The sequence below is a fragment of the Oncorhynchus gorbuscha genome, linkage group LG21 (assembly GCF_021184085.1).
Source record: "Oncorhynchus gorbuscha isolate QuinsamMale2020 ecotype Even-year linkage group LG21, OgorEven_v1.0, whole genome shotgun sequence".
NCBI lineage: Eukaryota > Metazoa > Chordata > Actinopteri > Salmoniformes > Salmonidae > Oncorhynchus > Oncorhynchus gorbuscha.
The window spans coordinates 24,312,103-24,337,268 of record NC_060193.1 but is presented as its reverse complement, the minus strand read 5'-3'; the positions used below and the strand labels follow the sequence as shown (position 1 = coordinate 24,337,268).

General features: G+C 41.8%; 1 protein-coding gene across 4 annotated transcripts in view; it reads left to right on the top strand.

The window, feature by feature from the left end:
• The window catches only part of kcnip4a (potassium voltage-gated channel interacting protein 4a), a 270,469-nt gene that overhangs the window by 218,414 nt on the left and 26,889 nt on the right, over positions 1-25,166 (top strand). The window contains exon 1 of one of the 4 annotated variants that reach the window (XM_046319223.1): positions 3,111-3,688. The exons of the other annotated variants lie outside the window; for them this stretch is intronic. Coding sequence (XP_046175179.1) covers positions 3,577-3,688 — 112 coding nt within the window. The 5' untranslated portion in view covers positions 3,111-3,576. Of the gene's footprint in view, positions 1-3,110; positions 3,689-25,166 lie in introns of those variants that run through there. 4 annotated transcript variants of the gene reach the window in all.

Below are 25,166 nucleotides of genomic sequence, written 5' to 3'. Positions count from 1 at the left end.
TTAAAAAAAAAATGGCACTATGTGAAATTATTCATGCGAGAAGATGGAAATAGTTCTCATTTGTTCTTGAATTTGCATTCCGTATAAGAGCTGAGTAAATTTGAGCAAAGTGTTAATGGAAACGGATATAGATTTGTCTTCATAGGGGACTTACTGTAACAAAGGTGCTGTCAGTCACGAGTTATCTTATTGTTTTGCCTCCGTGTGACTGAACTGTTAATTGAAAGGAGGGTTAAGTGGGTAGATGGAGAACAGCTCAGAAGAGGTCATAAACCATAATAAAGTCATTGGTATTGTGAACAGTTCTATAGCAGCCCTGTAGGTGGGGGTATGATCACTGGCTTCTTTTCTGGAGCGAGTACACACACACACACAGCGCTAGAGGGTAGTTAGGATATGAGAAGCTACATTGCTTTTCCCCTCTACCTCCCACCCACTTCAATAGCTTTCTGTTGAATCAAATGAATCCTAAATGTAATCAGTCACATTTAATGAGCTAGAGTAATCAATTTGCTTTTTGCTCTTGTTGGAAAAGGTTCCTGTTTCAAATGAAGTGACCTTCCCAATCTACAGTTCAGTTAGACAGAGGCTTAAACAACCATTACTATATGTTACAATCAGTCACTGAAATTAATGCTGCAATTAGTAGATTGAAGTTTCCACTTTCCTAATTGACTGTTGGCTATAACTGAGCGTATGTTAATCTATGGCGCTGTTGTCCCTGTAGCTGTCTGTTGTCCCTTCAAATGGACTGTTTCTCATTATTGTTATCTCATTATTATCACATTGGGGAAATATGCATTTATTTAAATTAACAACTGTCCCAGTATCCAATAGTTGTACTCTTGCCAAGTTTAGACCAGTATTCACAGGGTTTAGCCTACTCCTCTTCATATAATAATATTAGAGAACTGTACTGTATGTTCATATGTCCCACGAGCCTAGTGCCTGTTGTAGATTGACCTGATTGTTAATTGTCCTATTTGGGGTAATTAATATGTACAGTACCAGTCAAAAGTTTGGACACAAGGGTTTTTTCTTTCTTTTTACTATTTTCTACATTGCAGAAAATAGTGTAATAGTGATGTGAAACTATGAAATAAGACTTATGTAGTAACCAAAAAAGTGTTGAACAAATCAAAATATATTTTAGATTGTTGAAAGTAGCCACCCTTTGCCTTGATGACAGCTTTGCACACTCCCTCTCTACTTCTCTCTCTCACTCTCTACCTCTCTCTCTTGCTCTCACCATCTCTCTCTTTACTGCCCCCTCTCTACCCTACTTTGACATTTTAGTCATTTAGCGACTTACAGTTGTGAGTGCATACATAATACTTTTTTATCTCCGCACCTTCTGCTCTCTCCCTCTCTCTCATATACCTTCCCTCTTTCTCATATACCTTCCCTCTCTATCTCCCTCTCTCTCATATACCTTCTCTCTCTCTCTCTATCTCCCTCTCTATCTCTTCCCTCTTTCTCATATACCTTCCCTCTCTATCTCCCTCTCTCTCATATACCTTCCCTCTTTCTCATATACCTTCCCCTTTCTCATAAACCTTCCCTCTCTATCTCCCTCTCTCTCATATACCTTCTCTCTCTCTCTCTCATATACCTTCCCTGTTTCTCATATACCTTCCCTCTCTCTCTCCCTCTCTCTCTTATATACCTTCCCTCTTTCTCATATACCTTCCCTCTCTCTCTCCCTCTCTCTCTTATATACCTTCCCTCTCTCTCTTATATACCTTCCCTCTCTCTCATATACCTTCCCTCTCTCTCATATACCTCCCCTCTCTCTCTCTCTCTCATATACCTTCCCTCTCTCTCATACCTTCCCTCTCTCTCTCTCTCGCTCTCGATCTCTCTCTCTGTCCCTCTCTCTCATATACCTTCCTTCTGTCTCTCTCTCTCTCTCTCTCTCTCTCTCTCTCTCTCTCTCTCTCTCTCTCTCTCTCTCTCTCTCTCTCTCTCTCTCTCTCTCTCTCTCTCTCTCTCTCTCTCTGCCCCTCTTTCTCATATACCCTCCCTCTCTATCTCCCTCTCTCTCATATACCTTCCCTCTCTATCTCTGTCTCTCTCATATATCTTCCCTCTCTCTCTCTCTATCTCCCTCCCATCTTCCGCTCTATCTCCCTCTCTCTCATATACCTTCCCTCTTTCTCATATACCTTCGCTCTCTCTCTCTCTCTCTCTCTCTCTCTCTCTCTATCTGCCTCCCATCTCCCTCTCTCTCATATACCTTCCCTCTTTCTCATATACCTTCCCTCTCTATCTCTCTCTGTCTCCCTATCTCCCTCCCATCTTCCGCTCTATCTCCCTCTCTCTCATATACCTTCCCTCTTTCTCAATTACCTTCCCTCTCTGTCTCCCTCTCTCTCATACCTTCCATCTCTCTCTCCCTCTCTCTCATATACCTTCCCTCTTTCTCATATACCTTCCCTCTATCTCTCATATACCTTCTCTCTCTCTCTCTCTCTCTCTCTCTCTCTCTCTCTCTCTCTCTCTCTCTCTCTCTCTCTGCCTCCCATCTCCCTCTCTCTCATATACCTTCCCTCTTTCTCAATTACCTTCCCTCTCTGTCTCCCGCTCTCTCATATACCTTCCATCTCTCTCTCTCCCTCTCTCTCATATACCTTCCCACTATCTCCCTCTCTCACATATATATACCTTCCTGCTCTACCTCCCCCTCTATCTCCCTCTCTCTCATATACTTTCCCTCTCTCTCTCTGTCCCTCTCTCATATACCTTCTCTCTCTCTATCTCCCTCTCTCTCATATACCTTCCCACTATCTCCCTCTCTCTCATATACCTTCCTGCTCTACCTCCCTCTCTATCTCCCTCTATCTCATATACCTTCCCTCTCTATCTCCCGCTCTCTCATATACCTTCCATCTCTCTCTCTCCCTCTCTCTCATATACCTTCCTGCTCTACCTCCCTCTCATATACCTTCCCTCTCTCTCTTGCTTTCTTTTATACCCTCGCTCATGCTCTCTTGTACATGTTCTCCATCCCTCCCTCTGCCTCTCTCTTCTCTGCCTCCCTTCCTCTCTTTCTCTGCCTCCCTCCTTTGCCTCCCTCCCCTCTCTACATCTGAGCCAGAGTGACTGTCCGAGGGAACATAGCAGTTCATTCACTCCTCATCCGTAGCTCTTAGAGTATTCTCCCTTGACAGAGAGAGATACATACGTAGACAAGAAGAGAGTCGAAGAGAAAGAGGCACTCTTTAAAAGGACTTTAGGAGCCACATTATTATCTTCATCACTCTTCCTCTACCTTCTTACTTTTTAACGAGACTAACATTTCCTGTATGCCTCTAGCAGACTTTCTGGGACTTTAAGGCAGACAGACTCCCTATCCACCCGTTCCACTTCCAACCCACCCAGTCTGGATTTGGGGAGTGAGTGGGCGGTAGGGGGGTGCCTCGGGGCGCCCAGCCCGTGTGTGTGGACACGACGGAGGTGGAGTGGGCGCAGGGGAACTGGAGCGCCGAGGGCGCGGCCGGGGCTCCAGAGGGCGAGGAGGCCGGGTCGGGGTCCGAAGTCGGGGCTGCAGGGTCTGGGCATGGTGGCGGCGGCGCCATGCTGAACATGGTGTGGGAGACTGAGGGGCTGCAGACAGTGGGCATCGTGGTGCTGGTGTGTGCCTCGCTCAAACTGCTGCACCTGCTGGGGCTCATCAACTTCTCCGAGGGTAAGAGAGAGATGGATAGAAGGGAGAGAGACAGCAATGGAAAACAAAGAGAGTGAGAGAGGGTCTTTGAATTGTAGTATAAGTGAGAGATATTTGTCCATTGGTGGCTCTCCTTACTTGATTATAATGTGTTGTTTTGGTATGTAATATGTTTTGTATTATATTGCTCCTTTCTTGCCAATTAAGCTTGTTTCATTTTGTTGAGTGTCTGAGAGCAGTTTGGGAACCTTGAACGGGTGTAGCCAGCCACTATAAGACCGGGGTGGTCAACTACTGTGTAAGGGTGAATTTACATTAGTAATATATGCGTAGTGTTCAACATCATTTGCAACTTTTCTGTTTACACTATCCTTACTTTAGCCTTGGATGTGGTGTGGCCAGCTATTAGCATAACGTAAATACCATAGTATATAGACAAACAAAATCTAAACCATATTGCACATAATGTTGCACACTTGATTGATGCAACGATTCGCAAATGTGTGGATATTTTTAAAGCATTTCATTTTCAGTTATGCTAACAGAGCAAAAATGCTGTATTCTGGTTTTAAGGGATGTGGTGTGGGACACGTGTAGTTTCATTACACTGTACCACTAAGAGGAGTATGTGGTTTAGATTTCTCCCACACTACCTCCGAAGCAGGGTTTCCTTGGCGCAAATAAAATAGTTGCCAGCCAAATTGATCAGGAGAAAACATTATCCAAATTGCAGAATGCTTTTTATTCATTTATGTAAATAAATGGATAAACATTTGATTGTCCTTCTTATTGGTCTAGGATAATTAGCCAAATTTGGGGGGATTCAATTGTGGCGTGTGTATTTTCTGTAGTCCGTCATGTATCTTATTGATCACAGACGGTGCTAGAGCTGCTGCAGCTTCTCTCCTCTGCTGGGGTGGAATGTGCTTTTAGAACTGCACAACAATTCTAAATGCAATCGCATGTTAAACAGTTTTGATGGCCACGATTTAAAAAGAGCTTCTATTTTTATTTCTCAACTGGTAATTGAAGCACGCCTTCCATTCGCCCATCGAGTGCATAGGCAACGGTAGGCTGTCAGCGCATCCCCCAACCGTCTTTGTATTGTGAGCTGGAGGCAGTATGCGCGTAATTGTTTGAAATCTGAACATTTGACTTCATTTTATGAGGCCTGTCTTACCTTGCTTCAAAGAAGCCTAGACATAATCTGACCATAGAAACATGGGGGCAATTATTTTTTAAATACTTCCTCATATGCCATTGAAACCATGCATTTCTCTCCTGTTGTATTTGTTTTCATATCAACTTTCTTTCATTGTCCAGTAGCCAAAGGCACAATCATAGTCATATCAGCAGCCCATCCTAGTTGTTGCATCTTTAGATTCCCCCTCTAAATTTCTAACAGAGATTTTCATCCATCACATATGGAGCTGCTCTAATCAGGTGCTCTTGTTTAGAGTTTTTGGTGAAATTGAATTTAGGAAAATGTTTGAAAATGATGTTTTATTGTCTGCTTCATTACAGGAGTTGCATGTTCTGTTGAGATGAATTACCATAATCGTAATGTGATTTTTGCATTCTGAGCACAGTGTATTCTCCATTCTGAGCACAGTGTATTCTCCTGGGCAATTTGGCCAGCAACAATTTTATTTGGTATTACCGGCTAACGGAAACCCTGCTCCGGAGGTAGTGTGGGAAACAACTCTCAAAGAGAATTTAATCCAGATCTGTCTCTTTATGCTACAAAAGTATATTTCCTTGGACTAGCGTGTGTCTCAAAGTAGTATGGTGTAAAAAGAGCATTTAGAGATACCGAATTAGCTGAGGAAGATACGGGTGCTTAGTCAACTCAGACATACTGTAATGCATCTCCAGTTGTGGTTTATATTGGCCTACAGGTCAAGAGTGCCTCCTAAATTTAAGTCGTTCTGCGTCTTTGGCTCATAAAAATATTTTGATGTTTTCAAGGAAAAAGTTTGTGGGAGGGATTTTTTTTTTTTGGTGTGTGTGTACTGTCAATGCGCTTGTGTAATCATCGCTGTATTGCGCTTTGTGCTTACATACGCAAGAAAGCTCCCTTCTCCTCTGTGCTGTAGTGTGTTGGCTAATCATAGGAGGTGTGAATTACTATTATATGCTCTGTACACATCTCATTTGGTATACACAAGGGACATCATTGCCACTCCGATGTTACTAAGTAAGGGCAGACTGTTGAACTGAGCACAGAACGTAGCATGGCTAAATAAACTGTTTAATTTGGCAGAACGGTTGTCTAGTAGAAATGTTTAGTAAGCACTTTTAGTTTAGTTAAAGACCATCTGTCAGGCGGTAAACACACAAGTGGTAAACACACTTTAAACCGTTGTTAAGACTATGAATCAGACATTGGTGGGTCCTTGTATTCTCATTCACATGTACATAGGAAATAGGGATATGTGCATTAACAGCTTAAAGGCTGTTTTCACTGTTTTGAGAGAGAGACTCAATTGCCATTGCTTAATCAATATCAATTGTGGTGATATACAAACATGCTTTCAGTTACTCTCTTTTATTGTTCCTAAGAAGTTCTACAAGCAGATTCAAGCATGTCTAATAATTTACAGTATTTAGTCAGCCACCAATTGTGCAAGTTCTCCCACTTAAAAAGATGAGAGAGGCCTGTAATTGTCATCATAGGTACACTTCAACTATGACAGACAAAATGAGAAAAAAAATCCAGAAAATCACATTGTAGGATTTTTAATGAATTTATTTGCAAATTATGGTGGAAAATAAGTATTTCGTCACCTACAAACAAGCGAGATTTCTGGCTCTCACAGACCTGTAACTTCTTCTTTAAGAGGCTCCTCTGTCCTCCATTCGTTACCTGTATTAATGGCACCTGTTTGAACTTGTTATCAGTATAAAATACACCTATCCACAACCTCAAACAGTCACACTCCAAACTCCACTATGGCCAAGACCAAAGAGCTGTCAAAGGACACCAGAAACAAAATTGTAAACTTGCACCAGGCTGGGAAGACTGAATCTGCAATAGGTAAGCAGCTTGGTTTGAAGAAATCAACTGTGGGGGCAATTATTAGGAAATGGAAGACATACAAGACCACTGATAATCTCCCTCGATCTGGGGCTGCACGCAAGATCTCACCCCGTGGGGTCAAAATGATCACTAGAACGGTGAGCAAAAATCCCAGAACCACACGGGGGGACCTAGAAAATGACCTGCAGAGAGCTGGGACCAAAGTAACAAAGCCTACCATCAGTAACACACTACGCCGCCAGGGACTCAAATCCTGCCCAGCAACAGCCCCAAAACATCACTGCTCTAGAGGAGGACATTCCATGGAGGAATGGGCCAAAATACCAGCAACAGTGTGTGAAAACCTCGTGAAGACTTACAGAAAACGTTTGACCTCTGTCATTGCCAACAAAGTATTGGCAATGACAGTGTCATATATAACAAAGTATTGAAATAAACGTTTGTTATTGACCAAATACTTATTTTCCACCATAATTTGCAAATGAATTCATTAAAAATCCTACAATGTGAGTTCCTGGATTTTTTTTCTTCTCATTTTGTCTGTCGTAGTTGAAGTGTACCTATGATGAAAATTACAGACCTCTACTCTTTTTAAGTGGGAGAACTTGCACAATTGGTGGCTGACGAAATACTTTTTTGCCCCACTGTATATATATATATTTTTGTATACATCACAAGTGACACTAAATTAGGTTGATATACTGGAGGTAAATCTTTAGTCTTTCTTTGAAAGACAATTGTCCTACTTTTCAGCAGTGGTCATTGTATCGATCTGTTGCTGTGGTGGTTGCATAAGGGAACTGTATCAACCTTCACAGTGTGTGGTATGAACCTGCGCAAAGCAGATGATGTGGTCACTATCTCATGGATCAGTTCACCCCGGCATAATCACCTTGACAGGATGTTTGGTGGCAAAGCTTTTAGACCGCCTGACAGTTGGTCAATAACGACATTGACGTGTTGCATCTCCGATCCAGTCATGTTTTAGAATGGATTGGTGTTTAGGCAGTCTTGCCGATGTCTGGTATTTGGGGGGTAGAAGTGATGGACTTATATAGTTTAGAAATTCACCTGATCTTTTTGTTCATTTTAGAATTCTTGTTCAAGGTACAGTTGTACAAAGACCACTGTCTTTCTCTCCTTGGTGAAAGATACATGCTTGTCCCATCTCCTTTGCCTCGCAGGCTCTACCATAACCTGAAATTTATTAAACAAACTGAACATGTACTTGATTCTCATTGGAATCATATGTCCATTACACTGCCCCATAGAAACATCAGTTATTCCACATTCCAGTAATAATACTGTAGGCCTATATCTGTCATCCATAGATGACCTAGCATACACTCACTGCCCAGTTTATTAGGTCCACCACCCCGTTCATGTAAATGTATCACTCCTACTGACAGTGAGTCATGTCGCCGTGGCTATGAAGAAGAAGGACAGGCATCAAGGCATTCAGTTATTGTTCGACTGAACGTTAGAATGGGCAAAACGAGTGACCTAAGCAACTTTGAGCGTGGTATGATTGTCGGTGCCAGGCGCACCGGATCCAGTATCTCAGAAACGGCCACCTTCCTGGGTTTTCCCACAAATGACCGTGTCTAGGGTTTTCCGAGAATGGTGCGACCCAAACAACAGAAACCATCTAGTCAGCGGCAGTCCTGTGGGGGAAAAAACAGCTCATTGTTGAGAGAAGTCAAAGGAGAATGCCAGAAATTGTGCAAACTAACAGCCGAGCCACAAACAGAAAATAACTGCACAGTACAACAGTGGTGTGCAGAATGACATCTCGGAAAGCACAATTCATTGGTCCTTGTCACGAATGGGCTATTGCAGCAGACAACCACACCAAGTTCCACTGCTATCAGCTAAAAACAGGAAGGGCGGCTCCAGTGGGCACTCATTGAGGAGAATTGTGGACAATTGAGGAGTGGAAAAACATTGCCTGGAACATGACAGTGAGTTCAATTTACTTGAGTGGCCTGCACAGTCCCCAGAGCTCAACCCAATAGAGTATCTTTGGGATGAGATGGAACGGGCTGTTCGCAGCATGAATGTACCGCCGTCCAATCTGCAGTAACTGCGTGATGTCACCATGGACCAAAACCGCTGTGGAACGTTTCCGACACCTTGTGGAATGCCCCAAAGAATTCAGGCTGTTATGGAGGCAAAGGGTAGTTCGACCCGGTACTAGAGGTGTGTACATAATAAACTGGCCTATGTGAGTCTATATTCCCATTCATGAATTCATGACTATATTGGAGCTGGAAATGTCCCTTCCTGCCCAGCAAGGGATCGTGTACAGTATGACCCAGGGAGATTCCCATTAGCATGCTCAGATCACTTCTGAGCAACACCAGGCAGTAGACTGGGTGCCGTCTGCAAAACACACAATTTCTCCGATTGCACTTCCATGTTCTGGAAACATTAACTTGAACATTGCATCAGGCACTGGCTGCCCCACTGGACCCAACACTGTGGATACTTTATACTTCTAGTTATAATTCTAAAACGTTTCTTCAAGTAAAGTCACAAAAACCGTCAAGCACTATAATGAAACTGGCTCTCGAGGACTGCCGCGGGAAAGGAAGACCCAGAGTTACCTCTACTGCAGAGGAAAAGTTCATTAGAGTTACCAGCCTCTGAATAATTTATTTGGGCTGCAATTTCTGAGTTCAAGTAACAGACACATCTCAACATCAACTGTTCAGAGGAGACTGCGTGAATCAGGCCTTCAGGGTCAAATTGCTGCAAAGAAACCTCTAAATGACACCAATAAGAAGAAGAGACTTTCTTGGGCCAAGAAACACGAACAATGGACATTAGACTGGTGGAAATCTGTCATTTTGCTCTGATTAGGCAAATGTGAGATTTTTGGTTCCAACCGCCGTGTCTTTATGAGACGCAGAGTAGCTGAACGGATGATCTCCGAATGTGTGGTTCCCACAGTGAAGCATAGATGAGGTGTGATGGTGTGTGGGTGGTTTGCTGGTGACACTGTGACTTATTTATTTAGAATTCAAGGAACACTTAACCAGCATGCTTACCACAGCATTCTGCAGCGATACACCATCCCATCTGGTTTATGCTTAGTCCCACTATCATTTGTTTTTCAACAGGACAATGACCCAACACACCTCCAGGCTGTGTAAGGGCTATTTGATCAAGAAGGAGCGTGATGAAGTGCTGCATCAGATGACCTGGCCTCCACAATCACCTGACCTCCACCCAATTGAGATGGGATGAGATGGACTGCAGAGTGAAGGAAAAGCAGCCAACAAGTGGTCAGCATGTGTGGGAACTCCTTCAAGACTGATGAAAAAGAGTTCCAGGTGAAGCTGGTTGAGAGAATGCCAAGAGTGTGCAAAGCTGTCATCAAGGCAAAGGGTGGCTACTTTGAAGAATCTCTAATAGAAAATATACTTGTTTAACATTTTTTTGGTTACTGCATGATTCCATATGTGTTATTTCATACAGCCACAATTATTCTACAATGTAGAAAATAGTCAAAATAAAGAAAACCCCTTGAATGAGTAGGTGTGTCCAAACTTTTGACAGGTACTGTATATGTTATTTTTATATCCAGGTCGATAAACACTCCAAACAGCCTACCCGACCGCTCGGAGGCATACGCATGGTCCTAAAGCACACGTACATCATTTTAAATGACATTCCAATAATAAAATTGGAGAGGGGACAAAAATGCAATTTCAAAATGTGATAGTTGCACCCCCGATAATTACACAGGTGCACCTTGTGCTGGGCATAATGAAAGGCCACTCTAAAATGTGTGTTTTTGTCTCCCAACACAATACCACCAATATCTCCAAGTTTTGAGGGAGCGTGTAATTGGAATGCTGACTGCAGGAATGTCCACCAGAGCTGTTGTCAGAGAATTGAATGCTTGTTTCTATACCATAAGCCGCCTCCAAAGTTCTTTTAGAGAATTTGGCAGTACGTCCAACTGGCCTCACAACCGCTGATAATGTGTAACCACGCCAGCCCAGGACCTCCACATCAGGCTTCTTCACCTGTGGGATTGATTGAGGGGGTGCTGAGGCCTATTTCTGTCTGTAATGAAGCCCTTTTGTGGGGAAAAACCTCATTCTGATTGGCTGGGCCTGACTCCCAACTGGGTGGGCCTGCCCAATCGTGTGAAATCCATAGATTAAGGCCTAATGAATATACTTAATTTGACTGATTTCCTTATATAAGCTGTTTCTCAGTCAAATCTATGAAATTTTGCATGTTGCATTTTATATTTTTCAGTATATTTTAAATAACAAAAAATACTGTTTTTACAGCTGTTTGAAGCTGGTGGACCAAAACCGAAAGTTACATTCAGAAGTCATTCTACACAGAGCGAAAAGTGTAGAATTTTAGCAACCAGTAAGTGATATCTACTAGATTACACAGCTACAAAGTCAGAACAGCTTTCACACTTTCACAGCAGATGCTGCTCCGGTGGAAAAATCTATATGTGAATATCACAGTCAATCACAACACTGGCAGTTAAGTAATACGGTGAAATACTATCAATCCACTATTACCACAGACATTCTGTATTATGGACCTTCTCTGAAATTACAAAGCAAAAATGTAAAACAATTATGTGTAGCACCTTTAACTCAATTGAAAATGTTGCTGTCAAGGTCTATAGATGTACAGTAATATAATTAAGCAATAAGGCACGAGGGGGTGTGGTATATGGCCAATATACCACGGGCTATAAATGCAATTAGAATGTTTTGACATACATGTGGTATACAGTCTGATATATCGTGGCTTTTAGACAATCAGCATTCAGTGCTCGAACCACCCAGTTTATTATAATAATAGTATATACACATAGCAACACATGCAGATTGGTTCTCAATTGACTTACTATGCCAGGATACATTTGTATTTATTTTAAACAAATACACATCTAGGCCTATCTGTATGTAGTTGGGCAGAATTTCCCAACATCCAATTACTGCAATGTGTGAATAGTGGATACACCTTGTTTAAGTAAGAATCACCGTTCATTCCATTACACACAGGGACGTTTAGTCAGCAGACTAAATTACAGTCGTATTCATGTCATTGTCACTCAGCATCACGGCCAAAAAATGTATTTGATTTATTTTTATTTATCCGTTATTTTACCAGGTAAGTTGACTGAGAACACGTTCTCATTTGCAGCAACGAACTGGGGAATAGTTACAGGGGAGAGGAGGGGGATGAATGAGCCAATTGTAAAATGACCAAAGGTCCAGTAAAAAAGAAACATGGCTTCCAGACATTTTCATTTCTTTGCTAACCTTGTCCTTTGGTGTCTTACATAACGTTAATGTTCTGTCTGCGGTTTGTTTTGGGAGGCTGGGTTTTGAAAGGGGTCTGTGGCAGAGATGGTGCTTTGCCCTTGGGCTTTCAGCAGAATTTGCTAGTGGTGCCAATGCCCTGGTTTGGTCAACCTTTTGTTTTCACTGTAACCTTTTGACACTTGCAATTAGAGCTCCTTGTACTCCCTGTACTTGTTTGCTGTTGTGGTACATATGACACAATATCTTTATCAATGGTCGTTCTAAAACTACGAGAATTCAAGGGGTATTCTTGGTTGAATTTAATGCAATGTTTACTGTGTAGTCGGTATGGATAGGTGATAGGTGGATAGGCCTTAAGTAGTGTCCCTTTCAAATGACACCACATAGTTTCAGTATGTTGCCTCCTCTGACTGAAAGTATTGGACTGTAAGAGAAAAACCTCAGCAAATCCTCTCCCTCTCTCAACCAAGTCACTTAAAGTTTATTTACGTCTTTTGCAAATGTCCATTAAAGTCTCAATTTACAACCTGGCTCGTCTGGCGTACTCTGTCATGTCTGGACACCTTCCTTAATAAAACAGAAACGTCGTTATTTTCTACTGCCATAAAGTCTCTACTTGTCTGTAAGGGGAAACCTCATCTGTTAAATGCAAGATGATGATGATGATGATGATAATAAAGAGATGCCTAAAGACAGCGCTGGAGTGATTGACATGACCTTTCCCACGGTGTCCTGACCCATGGTCCCCTCAGTTGTCTTTAGCGCTCATCAGTGGGAGGGAAACTTATTGAAACGGTCTGGACCGTCCCCGTCAATTAGGATTACAGTGGTAGAGACAAAAAAAAAGTAGCACCCTGCTGATCAATACTGATGAAAGTATCCCAGTTAATCAATTCTGACGGGAGATTGACAGTGATGAGGTGAATTTGTTTTGGATGATTGTGATGCCTAAGGCTAATAACAGATTGGGCTACAGACAGATTTTCAAGTTGTAGGTGGTTAAATGACCTCGGTTTCAGAGCAATGGGGGAAACAGTCATGTATCTCCATAATGCCGTTTGAATTTCAGTGTGACCATGTAAGTCTCACAATGTTTGAGGTGTTGGACTGTTAGATTGACTCATTTATTCAAGACCGTAAGTGCTTCGCAGTGTTGCCACACATTAATGAATTCAAAACCTCTGCAGTTGTTATGCTTTTGTGGCCCATATCACAGACTGTAAAAGACTTATTCAATTAAATTAAACTATGGTTGTCATGAAAAATGTATGAAGTATTATCTTATTTTTGTTTTCTCTTGAAACTTTTCCATTTTGTTTGAGGAGCTTTGAAGCTGACTGCCTGGGGTCTTAAGTAACGCATCTGTTATGTATTATTAAATCAAGACAATACAGGGAATACTGTCAATCAGCACTTTGATAACGTGAATTATCGAACTAAGTAAAAAAATATATATATATGTTTTCTGTAATTATGCAGAGGAGGTAGGTGGCCTCATGCATTATGCAAATGTCGATCAGATATTTCTGATTTTTTTTTTTTTTTTTTCCCCAGGCGGATATCCCTGAATGTCGGAGTGTTTTGTCTGGCATTGAAAATATTTAACCCATACGTTTTAAAGTCTGCACATAATGTTGTTGTGAGTGAGTTCATGCCATTTTAGTTTGAGTTGTGAAAGTGCTGACTGGTCTAAAGTCGCTTCATTAAAAGGGATGCCACCGCCTCAGGGCACCACTGCCATTGCTTGATGTATCAAACAGTGAAAACTATCAGCCACACAGACAGGTTTGTAATTTGCCATAAGACTGATTAAAGGGACCATCCGTAACAAGGGACTCTGCAGTTTTATTGGATTTGATACATCATTGGAAGTTAGGCTACAACAATACCAGGGAGCTTTGCGGTATCAGCAAATGGGAAGGCTCCCAATTAGAGACATCTCTTTACAATTGAGTTATTTAGCAGACACCCTGGTGTTACAAGCCCCATGCTCTACCAACTGAGCCACACGGAACCACCTTTTCATAGAATTCTGCAGTGGCTTTGAAGTTTGCAGGATATAAATAATGTTGTCACACAACCACTGGCGAAGGCATGGACGGGGTGAACCCTTTCATGTGAATTGCAAGTGAAAGCCTCTGCTGTGCTTTCACTCGCTGTAATCCGTCACAAAACCAATTGTAACTCAGTGCTGTTGATTGTAATGGACAGGCTCCTTGAGTTTAAGTTGTGAGACGCAATGAACCCCAACTCTGCATCGGTTTCCAAACATTGAACACAATGAGATTTTAGAGATTTTAGGGCTGATATTTTTACTTATTTATTTTTTATTTGATCTTTGTTTAACCAGGCAAGTCAGTTATACAGTGCATTCGGAAAGTATTCAGACCCCTTCGACTTTTTCCACATTTTGTTACAATACTGCCTTTTTCTAAAATGGATTCAATTGTTTTATTCCCCCTCATCAATCTACACACACTACCCCATAATGACAAAGAAAACACAGGTTTTTAGAAATCTTTGCAAATGTATTAAAAACCAAAAACTGAAATATCACATTTACATACATATTTAGACCCTTTACTCAGTACTTTGTTGAAGCACCTTTGGCAGCGATTACAGCCTCGACTCTTCTTGGGTATGACGCTACAAGTTTGGCACACCTGTATTTGGGGAGTTTCTCCCTGTCCTCTCAAGCTCTGTCAGGTAGGATGGGAAGCATCGCTACACAGCTATTTTCAGGTCTCTCCAGAGATCGAGAGTTTGACTGGTTTCAAATCTGGGCTCTGGCTGGCCCACTCAAGGACATTGAGACTTGTCCCAAAGCCACTCCTGCATTGTCTTGGCTGTGTGCTTAGGGTCGTTGTCCTGTTGGAAGGTGAACCTTCGCCCAAGTCTGAGGTCCTGAGGGCTCTGGAGCAGGTTTTCATCAAGGATCTCTCTGTACTTTTCTCCGTTCCTCGATCCTGACTAGTCTCCCAGTCCCTGCTACTGAAAAACATCCCCACAGCATGATGCTTCACCGTAGGGATGATATTGGCCAGGTGATGAGTGGTGCCTGGTTTCCTCCAGATGTAACGCTTTGCACTCAGGCCAAAGAGTTCAATCTTGGTTTAATCATACCAGATAATCTTGTTTCTCATGGTCTGAGAGTCCTTTAGGTGCCTGCTGTCAAACTCATAGCGGGTTGTCATGTTTCTTTTAGTCAGGAGTGTATTCTGTCTGGGCACTCTACCATAAATGCCTAATTGGTGGAGTGCTGCAGAGATGGTTGTCCTTCTAGAAGGTTCTCCCATCTCCAAAGAGGAACTGTAGAGCTCTGTCAGAGTGACCATCGGGTTCTTGGTCACCTCCCTGACCAAGGCCCTTCTGCCCTGATTGCTCAGCTTGGTCAAGCATCCAACTCTAGGAAGAGTCTTACTGGTTCCAAGCTTCTTCCATTTAAGAATGATGTAGGCCACTGTGTTCTTGGGGACCATCAATGCTGCAGACATTTTTTGGTACCTTTCCCCAGATCTGTGCCTCGACATAATCCAGTCTTGGAGCTCTACGGACAATTCCATTGACCTCATGGCTTGGTTTTTGCTCTGAGATGCACTGTCAACTGTGGGACCCTATAGAGACAGGTGTGTGCCTTTCCAAATAATGTCCAATCAATTGAATTTACCACAGGTGGACTCTAAGTTGTAGAACCATCTCAGGGATGATCAATGGAAAACCTGTTTTCGCTTTGTCATTATGGGGTATTGATGAGGACATTTTTGAATTCAATAATTTTTCAAACAAGGCTGTAACGTTACAAAATGTGGAAACGTGGAAGGGGTCTGACTAATCCCCCCCCAACTTCTTTAATAATGCATGTCTTTTTTTTTTTTATCTAAAGCTCATGTTATCTAATTATGTATGTGTTGTCGCAACATGAATGTGAAAATGTGTTTGTCACTTCTCCAACCAATATTTGGTTCATATGCACACTCAATGAAAGAAAACCTGTCGTTCTCAACTAACATCAAGACGGTGGCACGTTCCTGTAGGTTCATGCTCTACAACATCCGCAGAGTACGACCCTGCCTCACACAGGAAGCGGCGCAGGTCCTAATCCAGGCACTTGTCATCTCCCGTCTGGATTACTGCAACTCGCTGTTGGCTGGGCTCCCTGCCTGTGCCATTAAACCCCTACAACTCATCCAGAACGCCGCAGCCCGTCTAGTGTTCAACCTTCCCAAGTTCTCTCACGTCACCCCGCTCCTCCGCTCTCTCCACTGGCTTCCAGTTGAAGCTCGCATCCGCTACAAGACCATGGTGCTTGCCTACGGAGCTGTGAGGGGAACGGCACCTCAGTACCTCCAGGCTCTGATCAGGCCCTACACCCAAATAAGGGCACTGCGTTCATCCACCTCTGGCCTGCTCGTCTCCCTACCACTGAGGAAGTACAGTTCCCGCTCAGCCCAGTCAAAACTGTTCGCTGCTCTGGCTCCCCAATGGTGGAACAAACTCCCTCACGACGCCAGGACAGCGGAGTCAATCACCACCTTCCGGAGACACCTGAAACCCCACCTCTTTAAGGAATACTTAGGATAGGATAAAGTAATCCTTCTCACCCCCCCCCCCTTAAAATATTTAGATGCACTATTGTAAAGTGGCTGTTCCACTGGATGTCATAAGGTGAATGCACCAATTTGTAAGTCGCTCTGGATAAGAGCGTCTGCTAAATGACTTAAATGTAAATGTTAAATGTAAAACTTAGCAAGTTGATTTTGAAATTCAGGAGTTTCTTCATTTCATGAAATAAAAGTTGAGATTTAATTGCACAGGATCCTGAAGTTTCTCTCATCTCTCATTAACTTTATTTTTGTATATCTGTGAATTGGTGGAGCAGCTTTTACTTGAGTAAAAGTAAAGATGCCTTCATAGAAAATGACTAAAGTAAAGTCACCCAATAAAATACTACTTGAGTAAAAGTATCAAAAGCAAATGTAATTGCTCAAATATACTTAAGTATCAAAAGTAAAAGTATAAATCGTTTCAAATGCCTTATATTGAGCAAACCAGACAGCACCATTATCTTGTTGTTTTAATTTACAGATAGTCAGGGTCACATTCCAACACTCAGACATCATTTACAAAAGAAGCATTGGTGTTTAGTGAGTCTGCCTGATAAGAGGCAGTAGGGATGACCAGGGATGTTCTCTTGATGTGTGTCGATTGCACTATTTTACAGTCCTACTAAGCATTCAAAATGTAACAATTACTTTTGGGTGCCAGGGAAAATGTATGGAGTAAAAAGTACATTTATTTTCTTTAGGATTGTAGTGAAGTAAAAGTATGAATAGGAAAGTAATGGATACCCCAAAAAACGACTTAAGTAGCACTTTAAAGGATTTTTACTTTTTGCCACTGGGGAAAGGGGTGTTTTCTACCATGTCTGAGTTTTCTCCAGGCAGACTAATGTATGATGGAAACCATTCCACTGTCAGATTACTGCAATTTTTAATTAACCTTCTAAATTACTGCACTTTTCAACAGCAAAACCCCCCCCACCTCAACTCTGAAAATGCCCCGTCCTAAAGCATGTTGTCATCAAATCCCTCGCCCCAAAATGCAGTCCCTCACTGTCCATAATAGCAAAGGACAACACTTTGTGATGTCCGTATCAGTTTAAGAACGGGGAAAAAACAGCTTAGGGACGACTTGACTTTTTCAAGAGTTCTAACCAAAGTAAATTATTGATTGTTCTGGTACATCTAAAAAACTATGGTATTTTGGAAAAGCTGCACATTTGAATTTGAATGCACAAAAAACATTGCTTACAGTAAGTAGCTAGGTATCCATCCAATTGGTGACAGTTTTATCATGTCAAAATTTTAAAAATCTGCATAAAGAAAACCAGTGGTGTTTCTACCGAACAGACTTGTTGCAGATTTTTTTTTAAACAACAACAACAGCGTGTGACGACGTAGTGCACACAATTGACTTTTCCCTTAAGTTTTCATGTACTGAATAAAAATCTAAAGTTCAATATGTTTCCATCGCATTTTAAGATCCACCGATAGTTTAGTCCCCAAAAAACTGTTGCGTTTAATAGCAAATGTGTCTACTTTGGACATGGCGCATACGCTCTAGCCAACAGCTCGCCGATAGTGCGGGTAGGCAGTGTGGGTAGGCTAGTCTACATGAGGAAATTATTATGGATAAGAACAAGAATATTTATTTGTCAGGCATCGATCATCATGTCACCAGAATATTTATTGGAATCGTCTGTAGCCTAATGAACTGCATATAGTTTTCAGAGTCGTAGTGGGAGGACCAAACCATATCACCGGGTGACTCTCTTTGCTTCAATATGATGGTTATTGTATCAATATTTGCGCCTAAAGGCATTCCCTCCGCCATTTATCTCATAATGAATTGTATCGACACACAAAGATCCCACCATGTCGAACGAACAAATTATCTATCGGCGTTTATAAAATTGTACTGAAACCTGTTTCTGTCATTTTTTACTTTACTCTCGTTAAAACTGTGGAGGGAAACATAGTTTATAATGAACTAAACCAAATTCAGACACTTGAACATCTAAGATCGAGATGATCACAGCATTTTGTTGACCAATTATGTCTTTTCGTACATAACGGTCCCCTATTTGATGCCAGTGAATGCCATGCTGATTATTAAGCCAGATTTAGCTCTGATTCACCACCTGTGCTTTATTAGTGTGTGCTAACCAACACTGAAATTGAGATATCTTACCTGGCAAGATGGCCCATAGTTGAAACATGGTTTTTGACTGTTCGCCTATCTCTCCCTGTCTACTCTCTCTGCCACCACAGTTTAGGCTACTTCACCTTGTGCTGACAGCATAAAGCATTACATTTAAACAGTGGCAAAGATTTGCATACAGCGCAAATGGACTGACAGTTCTGATAGGAAATGTAAAAAAATCCAGAATTGCTTTAATAACCAATGCCATTGCACGAACAGTTGGCTCTATTGGTGTTAGTGAAAATGAGTTGCCAATGTGGCTGGGGTTCGCAGAAACAATGACCAGCCTTCTTATCCAAAGCCATTACACTGCAGTCCTCAGAGCCAGCAACATGGAACTGCACTGAACAAAAATATGAACGCAACATGTAAAGTCATGAGCTGAAATAAAAGATCCCAGAAATGTCCATATGCACAAAACACTTATGTCAAATTTTGTGCACAAATTTGGTTATGTCCCTGTTAAAAAAACTTCTCAAAATGTCTCATTTGCCAAGATAATCCATCCACCTGACAGGTGTGGCACATAAAGAAGCTGCTTAAACAGCATGGTCATTAAGCAGGTGCACCTTGTTCCCAGGGACAAAAGGCCACTCTAAAATGTGAAGGTTTTTTTGAGGCAGCGTGCAACTGGCATGCTGACTGCAGGTATGTCCGCCAGAGCTGTTGCCAGAGAATTTAATTTCCTTATCATAAGCCACATCCAAAGTTGTTTTAGAGAATTTGACAGTACGTCCTACCGGCCTCACAACCGCAGACCATGTGTAACCACGCCAGCCCAGGACCTCCACACCCGGCTTCTTCACCTGTGGGAGAGTGGGGGTGTTGAGTATTTCCGTCTGTAATGATGATAATGACTTAAATGTAATGTAAATGTAATGAAGCCCTTCTGTGGGGGGAAAACACCTTCTGATTGGCTGGGCCTGGATCCCCAGTGGGTGGGCCCTGGGTCGCAAGTGGGTAGGCCTATGCACTCCCAGGCCCACCCATGGCTGCGCCCCTGCCGAGTCATGTGAAATCCATATATTTGGGCCTCATTCATTTATTTCAATTGACTGATTTCCTTGTATGAACTGCAACTCAGTAAAATCTTTGAAATTGTAGTGTTTTGCGTTTTATATTTTTGTTCATTATAGATGCTACTGATTTATTAAGATAACAGCAATGTAATATTGTTTTCCCAGACTGCAATCTTAAGGCAAGTTTGTGTTTGAGATGTAGCAAATGGGAAAGAATGGCTGCATTTATTTGTATCTACCACCCCCCATATTTTCCACGGCTATGTGGGAGATAATGAGCCTTCCCCATTAGGTAGTCAAGAGTGTGGTCGAAAGTAGCATCTTCAAATCGACTTTGTACACCAGACACAACACCGATGCAGAGAAGTAATTTGACGGATGTCCATTGTTTGGCAGTGGTTGTATTGTATTCTGGAGTCAGGCTGTGGTCTAGCATTTGTGTTGGATCATTTGAAAATATTTGTGGCTGTGAGAGGGCCAAGGGGAATCTATTACTCCTCAGGAAACTCAGGCGGAACATCGGAATACGGCCCCAGGGCACCACAGGGCATCCTCAGGATGCAGTGGTTGTCAGTGGAGGTGGCTTTTTTCTGGCACTGAGCATTTTCATGCCGTCTCCAAAAAACTATACTTTAAAAAGGTCAATATTCAGATTGATAGTGGAGACAATGGCAAATAGATGTCCTCCTTTCCACTGCCTGTAAAAGAAAATGCCTCCGTTTGAGTCGTCAGTTTGGCATGCCTCAACTAAGCTGTCTATGGCCTTATACAGTATGTGCTGCTCCAACATTCAATAAGGAAAGGGGTCTCATTGTATACGTGTGTGAATTGTTGCTGTCTGCTACCCTGCAAAGAGACTAATGCCTCTTGCCTCATCAGATAAAACAGCTTGGGGTCTTGAAGGCACAAGGTCCGTGTTTATGTTTGCGCTCACCTGCTTCGTTGAGCAGCACCATTGACCGCAGCGCTCTGATATTCCCTGATAGAAATGATGGCACGTGTTGCCTGTGGTGGGTGCACACATTTCTGTCTCTGACCGTACCTGGATGTTGCTGCTTCATAATCACATTTGGAAACGAGCTTCATAGTCTTGACTCTAAAATGTGCTTGGGCCAGGTTATAAGTGAAGGTGTGTCCACATTCGCGTCCTGGATTGTAATGATGAGGCATTTGTTGAAGTTTGGCGGATGGAGATGAACAGAAATGTTATTCTGGTTCCAGAGGATTGTATCAAATTTCAAACGCTAAACCTCACCAACCAAAGCTTCAGTTGTCTGTCAGTCTGAAAGACAGATCCCCATCCCCTTGGGGCTCAACAGCACCATTTCTCCATCTGACTGAGAAGCAGGTGCTTGAAATATTTATGGTGCAACAGTTGAACACCACTTCCCTCGGCGCCTATGTGGGTTCAAATCATTTCAAGCCTCTCCACCAGATTTGGCTTCGCGCCTAATCACCATCATTTTGATATTATTAGCTAAGCCTTACCTGACATGATTTTGCCTCTTTTCAAATTCTGGTAGGGGGGAAAAAAGTGGAAAGTTAGTGAGGCTCATCCCCAAACATGAGCAGATGTGCTTCTGAGTGGCTAATTATGAAGCCGCCAGAACTGCTGTACTATCTGTCAATCTGGGGGCGATCAGATCCGGCTCTCCAAAATCTCAGGAATGTGCTGGGAAAAGCAGGTGATGTCGGTAAAATGGCGGGAGAGCAGGTCAAACTGATCTCATGCTGGTCAACCTCTTCCACAGGACTGAACCAAAACCTATTAAATCTACCATTGCCCAGACTGCAGGACTCTCCCGTTTGCAGTCACACTCCGTCTCTCGCTGTGTAATTTCAGTTCATTACCATCTGCTAAGGAATAGTCTGTTCATCCTCATTTCAACTCCGAAAGAACATGCGGATTGATTGGTGTTATAGCAGACACCTACTGACTGCCTCCCGGAAAGCAGAATGAAAGAAAATATGCTCCCGCCAATATTGGAACTTGGGTTGCAATTTTGAAATCCATATTACGTCCTGCATTCTCACTTGGGTTACTTTGTTCTTCCTGTCACACACGCATATATATGCATATATAGTACCAGTCAAAAGTTTGGACACACCTACTCATTGCAGGGTGTTAAACAAATCAAAATATATTTTAAATGTGAGATTTAACCAAAAGTAACAATTTGGACTCATCAGACAAAAGGATATATTTCCACTAGTCTAATGTACATTGCTTGTGTTTCTTGGCCCAAGCAAGTCTTCTTATTATTGGTGTTTTTTAGTAGTGGTTTCTTTGCAGCAATTTCACCCTGAAGGCCTGATTTCACGTAATCCCTTCTGAACAGTTGATGTTGAGATGTGTCTGTTACTTGAAATCTGTGAAGAATTTATTTGGTCTGCATTTTCTGAGGCTGGTAACTGTAATGAACTTATCCTCTGCAGCAGAGGTAACTCTGGGTCTTCCTTTCCTGTGGTGGTCTTCATGAGAGCCTGTTTCATCCTAGCGCTTGATGGTTTTTGCGATTGCACTTGAAGAAACTTTCAAAGTTCTTGACATTTTCAGCATTGACTGACCTCCATGTCTTAAAGTAATGATGGACTGTCGCTTTTTTATTTTTATTTGAGATGTTCCTACCATAATATGGACTTGGTCTTTTACCAAATAGGGATATCTTCTGTATACCACCCCTACCTTGTCACAACACAACTGATTGGCTCAAACGCATTAAGAAGGAAATTCCACAAATGAACATTTAACAAGGCACACCTGTTAATACAAATGCATTCCAGGTGACAACCTCATGAAGCTGGTTGAGAGAATGCCAAGAGAGTGCAAAGCTGTCATCAAGGCAAAGGGTGGCTACTTTGAAGAATCTCAAATATAAATCATATTTTGATTTGTTTAAAGATTTTTTGTTTACTACATGATTCCATGTGTGTTATTTAATAGTTTAAAAAATATATATTATTCTATAATTAGAAAAATTGTAAAAATAAAGAAAAACCCTTGAATGAGTAGGTGTGTCCAAATTTTTGACTAGTACTGTACATCAATACCTTGCGACTGCCGGTCCAATAACGCTCTCTTGCAATAACATTCCCCACACTGTTGTGATGTTGGCCATCCTGACATGTTCAATGCCCGTAGAACACTTTCACACTCATTGACATTTGTCACATATCACTGACAGGTGGAGTGGAGGTGACAGGTGGAGACTTTTCAATACACTTTTATACATTTCCTTAGAAGTGGACAATGGCAGAATGTTTCTTTGCCTACTACGAATACGAGACTCTTGCTTCGGTCTTCTGTTGTCTTGCCAGGTCCCAAATGGAGACTAAATAAGGAGATTGTTGAGGTGGAGATAAGATCAGTTTAGAGTTTGGCTCAGGGTTCAGTGTGTCAACTATAGTGTGCTGTGGTGTGTCGTATGTCGAGAGATCACAACACATGGTTTGTGCCGACCAGGCTTCCTTTTCACTCTTAGTGCAACAAGCAACCAGGAAGGAGAAAGAACTGATACTGACCTGCCCTATGCCCGTTTGTTCTCTTCATGTACAGTGGCTTCAGAAAGTTTTCACACCTCTTGACTTTTCCCACATTTTGTTGTTACAGCCTGAATTTAAAATACATACAGTTTAGATATTGTTACTGGTCTACACACACAATACCCCATAATGTCAAAGTAGAATTTTGTTTTTAGAATTTTTTACAAATGAATTAATAATGAAAAGCTGAAATGTCTTAAGTTAAGTAATTCAACCACTTTGTTATGGCAAGTTGAAATAAGTTCAGTCGTAAAAATGTGCCTAAGTCAAAAGATAAGTTGCATGGACTCACTCTCTGTGCATTAATAGTGTTTAACATGATTTTTGAATATAACAAAAGGACCACAAACAGGAGGGACGTTTTCTAATGCCTTGCAAAGAAAGGCACCTAAAAAAGCAGACCATGAATATCCCTTTGTGCATGGTGCAGTTATCAATGACACTTTGGATGGTGTATCAATGCACCCATTCAATACGGAAATGCAGGTGTCCTTCCTAACTCAGTTGCCAGAGATGAAGGAAACCGGTCAGGGATTTCACCATGAGGCCAATGGTGACTTTAAAACATTTTCTGAGTTTAATAGCTGTGATAGGAGAAAACTGAGGAAGTATCAACAACATTTTAGTTACTCCACAATACTAAATGACAGGGTGAAAAAAAAGGAAGGCATGAGGCACTAAAATAAAACTGTTAAAAATTTGCCAATGAAAAGAAATGTATGTCCTGAATACAAAGATTTATGTTTGGGGCTAACACATCACTGGGTACCACTCTTCCTATTTTCAAGCATGGTGGTGGCTAAATCATGTTATGGGAATGCTTGTCATCGGCAAGGACTTGAAAGTTGTAATAGTATAATGCACAAGGTGCAATTTCGAAATTGGCTAGTACATCATCAGTTTTCCTCTTGTCATGTCAGTCATTGCAAACCTTAGAGAGCTATTTATAACTTGTCAGAAATGTCCAGATCAACCAGCCCATGTCAGCAAACTTTTCTCGAGCTACGTTTCGTTAGCCTATCGATGTTTTTGTTGTTGTGATGCTAGTCACTCATATCACATTAATACACATTAGACATGACAAAATGTATAGAGTTGCCAGATAATGAGCTTTAAACCTGCAAAAATGTATCTGCAGCTCATGACAAAATATTCTCTAAGTCGAAACCAACAAGTGTGTGAACAGTTTGTATCATGAACAGTGTCCATAGAAATAGACATGGTGCCCCAGGATGTTCCCCAATGCTGGTAGATGGTCCTGAGTGAAAAAATGTTTGGGAACCCCTGACGTGGAGTAAGGCATTTGAAAATCTTATAGCAATATAGAGTGGGAAAGCGGCTGTGTGTTTGGACAATTAATACACAATGCAGTAAATAAATACTAATAAAAACACCTATCTTGCATAGGACTGTACTTTACACAGACCGGTGCGCCATAGCCAATCAGAGCTACAGTCGGCCTATATGCAAATAAACCATTTGCCACATGGGCCTGCCATCATTCACTTTGAACTGGACTGTGTGTTTACAGGCAGTAAGCAACAGCACGACTTTAGATCATTAGAAAGCATTCACCAAAAGCCACAAAATGCACCTGAATGGATTTCTGTAAATATGTAAATACCATGGGTCCTCTTACCTTTGGGAACTTTACAATCCTATTGATCAAAGAACCATGGAGGTAGGCTCTCACCCTCAGTTGCCTATTGCACATCAACAACAACAAAATCAACAACTAACATTAGCCAGAGTGAGATGAGCTAAAGTCTAACGAGGGAACAGTAGATAAACCCTCCAACTTTTTCAAAATTGCACTGATGTACAAT